General features: G+C 27.6%; 1 protein-coding gene across 2 annotated transcripts; it reads left to right on the top strand.

Moving 5' to 3' along the window:
- Window positions 1-319: 319 nt before the first annotated feature.
- On the top strand, window positions 320-4,301 carry LOC137816441 (probable 1-acyl-sn-glycerol-3-phosphate acyltransferase 4). Of its 2 annotated transcripts, none has more exons than XM_068619574.1 (4): window positions 320-581; window positions 2,144-2,747; window positions 3,000-3,130; window positions 3,805-4,301. In XM_068619574.1, exons 2-4 carry the CDS (start codon window positions 2,176-2,178, stop codon window positions 4,251-4,253), a joined length of 1,152 nt encoding a protein of 383 aa, XP_068475675.1. In that variant the 5' UTR covers window positions 320-581; window positions 2,144-2,175; the 3' UTR covers window positions 4,254-4,301. The 2 variants fall into 2 exon arrangements, with proteins under 2 accessions (XP_068475675.1, XP_068475676.1); XM_068619575.1 differs by lacking the exon at window positions 320-581 and adding an exon at window positions 620-1,193.
- Window positions 4,302-7,669: the final 3,368 nt, after the last annotated feature.

Below are 7,669 nucleotides of genomic sequence, written 5' to 3'. Positions count from 1 at the left end.
AAGTTAACGGATGAAAAATCTACAAATTATTACAAAATTTTATCAAAGTAATTAAATTATATAAAAGTATTTATTTTACTAGTTGGTTTCAATTCATTTCATCTAATAAGTTTTTTTTATGACATTTAGTAGATTTTTTTTAATATTTTTTTCACAAATTTGACCATTCATATAGTACAAGTTTTGTTGATTTGTTATTTTCAAATACAATATATGTAATTTAACAAACATGTTGTGATAATGTGAATTAAAAAAGCATTAATTGCAATTAAATGAGAGTGGAAGTTGCTAGAATAAGGTTAAATGAATGAAGAGATGAGGTTAGAACAGAGACAATAATGACAACGCAAACTCTGAAACAACACCATTGGGATCTCGAAGTGGACCCAAATCTCTTTTCACTATTGTCCAACGAGCTGCACAGTATCTTCCTGAGCACCACCGCTGCTGAATTTTCCCCAACCCAACCCAATTTCAGATTCACAATCCCTGTTTCATTCATTGTTCTTCAATTCACTGGCCACCACAACAATAAGAAGAAAAACAGAGCAAAACAAGAGCTCTCAGAATCTCCACGCAAGGTGAGTTTTTTAAGTCAACCCACTATTCAACTTTACGTGTTCTCTTCTGGGTTCTCTTTTCTTTGCGTCTTAATTCTCTCCCCTTTGTGGAATCTCAATTCCGTGTTTGTTTGTTTCTTTGACGAATTTTCATCGTGGTTGGTGGTGTGTGCGTGTTGGATTTAACCAGAGGAGGGGGGGTAGAATTTTGGAATATTTTCAAAGATATGCTTTCTTTATCGGTTTAACTTTTGTTTTGTACTCTGGGAAACAAGGTTTTGGATTCGAAACGTATTTGTTCATTCGCCAATAACTCGTGGTTGTTAGATGGAAAGTTGTTGTTCTTTGATCGGAAATGGGGTTGGGGTGTTTAGCCAGGGAAATTAGTGTGCTAAGATAGATTTGGAATTGCCTTCTCTGGTTCAACATTGGGATTCAAAGATGGTCTTGGAGGATTTATAAGGAGAAAAGTCTTGAAAAATTCAAGTTCATAGCAGAGAAGTCTTGAAAGTTTCAAATTTCAACAATCCCCTGTTATTTCAGAAGTGTTTCTCTTAACCAGTTCTCTCTCTATTTTTTCCCTCAGTTTTTATAACCAGATACCAACCACAGGGGTTGGGTTTAGTAGAAGAGGTTAGTGTCTCATAACATAGTGACCAAAGACTTGAATATCTGATGCAGAGTTGTTTGCATTTATTGTTCAACCATGTTTCAAACAGGATTGCATCCAAAAAGAATAACAAATTCTTAAATTGTGATCTTGTTCAAGAAGTTGTTTCATTACAACTCTTGATATTTCTGAAAATTACAAAATGTGACTTTTGTGACCTCAATTACAGATGTCCAGATCTCAAAAAACCTTGGTGCTGCATCTAAAATTGTGTGGAAGAACTTTTCTAAAACCTTAATGTTTTTTGCATTTACCTTGTTTTCATTTTTATTTTTGTTTCCATGATATGTACAAGAAACAGTGAAAACAGAAAATGAAAAAGAAAATAAGAAAAGGTCTTAAATGTAGAGTATTTTTGTAACTAAAAGTGAAAATAAAATGAAAGGCAAAAAAACTTTGTTTTAATTCAGAAGAAACATGCTCCTCTTTCTTTATCACACTTGTCATTTAGTCAGTTGGTGCCTTGTGGTGCCCTTGGACATTTTTACTGTGCCCTTTGTTGATGGTTTGGCATTTCATCTTCCCTTACAGATTGAAATTTATTGTGTCAGATTTTAGGCTACTGTGCAATCCATCTTTTTGCAATTTAAAAGGATTGGTACTTACTGTCTTATTCCTATGCTACTTGGGACTTGGGATTGTCTGCTGAAAGCAACTTTTTCAACCCATGTGCAACTTCTATACACCAATTGAAGATACCAAACACTGTACTTCCCAATTTATTGACTGTGGTTACAGAACATTTAATAAATACCCTATGAAATACTTCAAATATTAAATGAGTTTATTACTTCTGATATAATAAATACCTTGTGGTTGAAAAAATAATTTTTTCTCTGATGCCATTGTTGTTAGCATACATACTTGTCCAGAATTGGGGATCATGAAATAACACTAAAGTACATTATTGCAGAAGGAAAGTTTTTCAAGAGTTTCCTGAAGAAGATGGAAGTTTGCGGGCCAGTCAAATCTGAAAATAGATTAAAGCACCGACCCTTGACCCCTCTTAGGTTGTTGAGGGGTCTGATATGTTTAGTGGTATTTCTTTCTACAGCTTTTATGTGTTTAGTCTATTTTGTGCCAGTGGCAGTTGTAGGATTGCGGCTTTTCAGCATTGGGTATAGTAGGAAGACAGTGTCATTCCTCTTTGGACTTTGGCTATCTCTGTGGCCCTCTCTATTTGAAAAGATAAACAAAACCAAAGTTGTCTTTTCTGGGGACAGTCTTCCAATCAAGGAACGTGTTTTGCTCATTGCTAATCACAGAACTGAGGTTGATTGGATGTACTTGTGGGATCTTGCACTTAGAAAAGGGACTCTGGGATGCATAAAGTACATCCTTAAGAACAGCTTGATGAAACTACCTATCTTTGGTTGGGGATTTCACATTCTGGAGTTCATTGCAGTGGAGAGGAAGTGGGAGGTAGATGAGCAAATATTGCACCAAAAGCTTTCAACTTTTAAGGACCCTCAAGATCCCTTATGGCTAGCTCTTTTTCCTGAAGGAACAGATTATACGTACTACCTGATATCCCTATTACCTTGGATCTTGTCTTTTGATTTTTCCAACTGCTTTTATCATCATTGGATAATAAATATGAACTCTTTTCAGTTCCACAGATCATTTCATTTGATATTTTGTCTGTATGCTTATGGTGTTGTGTTTTGTCTAGCATGCTCTAATTTGTGGATCATATTACACCACACAAACATGAATACATAGTTCAATTGAGATGCACGCTTGACATGTGATTTGCTTTTCTTGCTTAGTGATCAGAAGAGTATAAATAGTCAAAAATTTGCTGCTGAAACTGGTCTCCCGGTGCTGAAAAATGTATTACTTCCGAAAACAAAGGGGTTTCATGCTTGCTTGGAAGCCCTACGAGGATCATTGGATGCAGGTTTACAATTGCTTCTCCTCTTTTTAAGACACTAAAGTCAATTCATAATGTTCCTGTAGTGGCTATTTAGGATATTGTGTAATCTGTGTCACCAAATGCATCTCACTCTGCTTCAGAAAATTTGAACTTAGCATTTTCCTGTAGTGTCTTAATCATTTTTATGTTCCATAACTGTCACTGGAGAATAGATGTGTGTATATATATAGGTGCTCAGAACTAATTTTTCCTCTTTGATGTAAATACAAAATGGACATTTGCGAAAACAATAAGTTATTAAAAGAAAAATAGAACAAATTAGAATAATGACATCGAAGATTTTTAACATGGGATTTACTTTTCAAGTTTATGAAGTTTTTCCATGTTAAAAATTCTCGATGTCATTATTCTAATTTGCTCTATTCTCTTTTATATGCTTATTGTTTTCGCAAAAGGAAAAATTAATTCTGATTTTTTCAAAAGTTTTATGAGAACAGAAGATGGAAAGAGTCATTATTCATGAGAATTGATCCAACATTATCCTACATCATATCCAGGCTTGTTTGTACCATGTGTTTAATGATTTTTTGACATGACGGGTGCTGTCTATTTGCACAATATTCCAACCATTTTGGTATTTTGTTTTGAATTTTTCTGTGAAGTGTGTTGACTGAACATTGTCACTGAATTACGTGCAGTGTACGATGTGACAATTGCATACAAAAATCAATGTCCCTCCTTTCTGGACAATGTTTTTGGTGTAGACCCTTCAGAAGTGCACATGCATGTAAGGCGTATTCCAGTGAAGGAGATTCCTGCTTCTGAAACCAAAGCTTCATCTTGGTTGATAAACAAGTTCCAGATGAAGGACCAATTGCTTTCAGATTTCAAGATTCATGGTCATTTCCCTCATCAGCAGAATGAAAATGAAATTTCTACATTTAAGAGCCTTCTCTCTTTTACAGTGATACTTTCTTTTACTGCCATCTTCATTTATTTTACATTTTTTTCTGTGGTTTGGTTCAAAGTGTATGTAGGTTTATCTTGTGCATATCTTGCTCTTGCAACTCGCTTCAATTTTCAATTGATGCCTGTAAGTAACTATGTTCATGCACTTTATAACACCAACAAACAAAACAGTGAATAGTGTTCTCAATTTTTAAATGTCAATGTACTATCTTGGTCTTCAACTTTATATTTGATTCTCAATCTATTTGTGGACTTTGCTTTCCATAGTTTTTATTCATACAGTAATCTAAGGTACCATTTTACTACTGCTATTTTCTAGGAAAAATCAGTATTTTTCAAAGCCAAGTTTCTATGAGCAAAGAATAAAATGTATATGATAGAAAAGAAGATGTCGATCCAAAACAAATTTCAAAAATCAAAGCTTGAAAAGAAGATGTCAAGGTTTAATTACTAAATTTTAAACATCGCAGAATTATTATACACTGCAAAAAAAATATAAAATAGTAACTAAAATTAAATTACAGACAAAAAAATAATTAATTATTGTATTAATTAAATTAAATACTATTTTATAGATTAAAAATTATTTGTATATTACTTATATATAAATTAATTTTTATTATTAACAAAAATTTATAAAATAATTTTTATATTGATATTTAAATTGGTTATCAAAAAATTTAGTTACTAATATTTTAAATTTTAAATTAATTTATAAAAAATTAATAGATAGATATTAATTTAAAAACTATTTTATAATTTTTTTATTAACGATAGAAATTATTTTAAATACTAATAATTTGTTTAGTTTATAAGATAATTTTTAATTTAATTAAATAATAACTAATTATTTTAACTTTTATAATTAATTTTTATTTAATAATTTTATTATAGTGAGTATAAATAAAGATAAAAGTTTATTTTATGATAACTTTTTATTAGCATCAATGTAGTTGGGTAAAAAATCATTTCACTTTACTAGTTTGTAATAGTCCATTAAAACTAGAAAGCTGGAATTTGGATAAAAAAATTGTTATTTTTTACATATTTTACGTAAAAAAAGTGATTTAAATGAACTCAAATGCAGTTTATTTTCTTAAAATAAATGCTTATTTAATAAAATAAACAACTTTTTATATACTTTAATATATTTATTTTAAAATAAACTATTTATGCTTATATTAATAAACTAATCTTATTTGTTTCTTAAATATAATTATTTTAAACATTACTCATTTCAATAATATTTATTTAAGGTTTTAACAATAGTTCTTCTTAATATTCAGAAAGTCCGTATGTATTTACAATTTCAATTGATTCATACTCTTTAAAAATTTAATGACATTAAATTCAGGTTATGTACAAATGTAGGTATTTAATTTTTAAGTGGATTATGTTATTTTTTTTAAATATAAAGTTTAAATTTTCATCCTGTACTTTTTATTTTTTAATTGTGAAGAACATTTGTATTAGTGAAATGAGATTATTTCAAAATAATATGACTTAATCTGAAATATTCTTTCAGATTTTTTTTTTAATATTTTAAATTAATAGTATCTTAATTAATCAAATTATTTTTCATTTAATTGTCTTTTGTTTGATTAATAAAAATTTGGTGAGAGAGAGAAAAAATAATGAATATATTTAAAAAATCTTTTTTGATCTTATGAAAAAATAAAATTCTGATTTGACCAATCTTTAATATTTAATATATTGTGCTACAATCTGTTAATTTGTTTAATATATTTTAAAAAAGTAACTAATATAACATATAGTTAAAAAAAAATTATAAAAGAAAAATAAACTATTATTTTAAAATAAGAAATAGGGATACATCTTTTGGTATGTTGTTGTTACATATTTTCTAAAGAAAAATAATTGAAGGATGAAAGGAAAACATGTGATACATTTTTTTAGTTTAATTAGCTTGTTTAGATATATAACTATGATTCAACTATCATTTTATCTTTGAAATTCATCAATGTATACTATTTAGTCATTCAAATTAAACTAATGTTAATTTCAGTTTGTCAAATCCAATAAAATGTAATTTTAGTTTTCAATATTAAAGTGACTAAAAATAGTTTAAACATAAATTTTCAACCCTAATTCATGAAAACCTTAACTTTAAGTATCTGCTACATATTTTTATAACTATCAACTACACATATAGTACATGTACATGGCATAATAACCATACTCCAATATACCAAGTTTCTTATTATTACACTAAAATCAAGTAGTATATATATTAATAAGTTGCTTTATGAAATACTCAAATCAAGGACTAATGAAAAAAAAAGGAGAAATATTTAACACAATTAAACATAATTTTTAGAGAAATTTGAGTTGTTAGTATTTGAAATAAAAATACATTTATTATATTATTTCATATGTTAGGTTACCCTCCAATTTTTTTGACAAATTACTTGAAGCTAGTGGTATGTGTGTAAATTAAATCTTGGTTTGAGTCAAAATTAAATTAAAATTATATAAACACTCATTTACTATCATTGACTTACAAATGTAATTACACAACTAAGGTAAATAGTTTCAGAAAAATTATAAATAATGATAACAAATCAGTCATTAAATAACAAAAAAAATCACTGTTTTAATTAATGACTGATTTAGTGACAATTCAAAATCGGTCACTAATATTTAGTCACTCATGCCTTAGTAATTGAAAATTATGATTGATTTATTGATTGAAATTTGTGACTAATTTAGTGATCGAAATCTGTGACTGAAATCTGTGATTTAATATGTGACTATATCACTAAAAAAATCATTAAATAATAATCAAATTTAGAAATAAAAAATAATAGTTACTATATTAACTAAAATAAATACTATTGTAGAGATAAAAAAAATTCTTGGTATCTAAAGTGATTTATATTATTAATAAAAATTTATAAAATGATTTTTAAATTGATATAGAAATTAACCACCAACATTTTAGCTACTAATATTTTAGATACCAATTGAAAAAACTATTTTATAAATTTTTATTAATAATAGAAACTACTTTAAATATCAATAATTTTTTTAGTTTATAAAATTTAATTAACTAGTAACTAATTATTTTGGTTTCTAAAATTAATTTTTATTTAATTATTTGCTTGTAGTGTATTTTTATTTAAAATTTTAAAATAGTAAAATTGTATCTTAATTATACCTTAAATACTAGTATAATTCAAACAATAATATGAATATTAAATATGTTCTTTTACCGTCCAAAAAACTTGTAAAACAACAGTGTTCATTTTTAAACTTATTTTGATAAACAATATTTACATTTTTACTTGTAAAAGAATACACAAGTAACTTATTTTTATTTTTATTTTTTTAAATCTGAAAATAAATAAATGTAACCAAAAAACACTTCTTCAAACATACAAAAAAAAAAAAAATAGTTGGTAATTATAATGTTTAAAAATATTAATGTGTTGCTTGTAATTTGATTGTTGAAACATTAATGCATGTGCGTGTGTGTGGGTAATTATGAGTTATTAAGCAATTAGAAAAATGGGAGTTAGCAGGTCCATAAGAAGAAGATGACCCACAATCTTCAATTTCTCACCAAAAGATGGA

The sequence above is a fragment of the Phaseolus vulgaris genome, chromosome 1, assembly GCF_000499845.2.
Source record: "Phaseolus vulgaris cultivar G19833 chromosome 1, P. vulgaris v2.0, whole genome shotgun sequence".
Taxonomy (NCBI): Eukaryota; Viridiplantae; Streptophyta; class Magnoliopsida; order Fabales; family Fabaceae; genus Phaseolus; species Phaseolus vulgaris.
The sequence above is the reverse complement of the archived record's forward strand: the minus strand, read 5'-3'. Positions and strand labels throughout refer to the sequence as shown.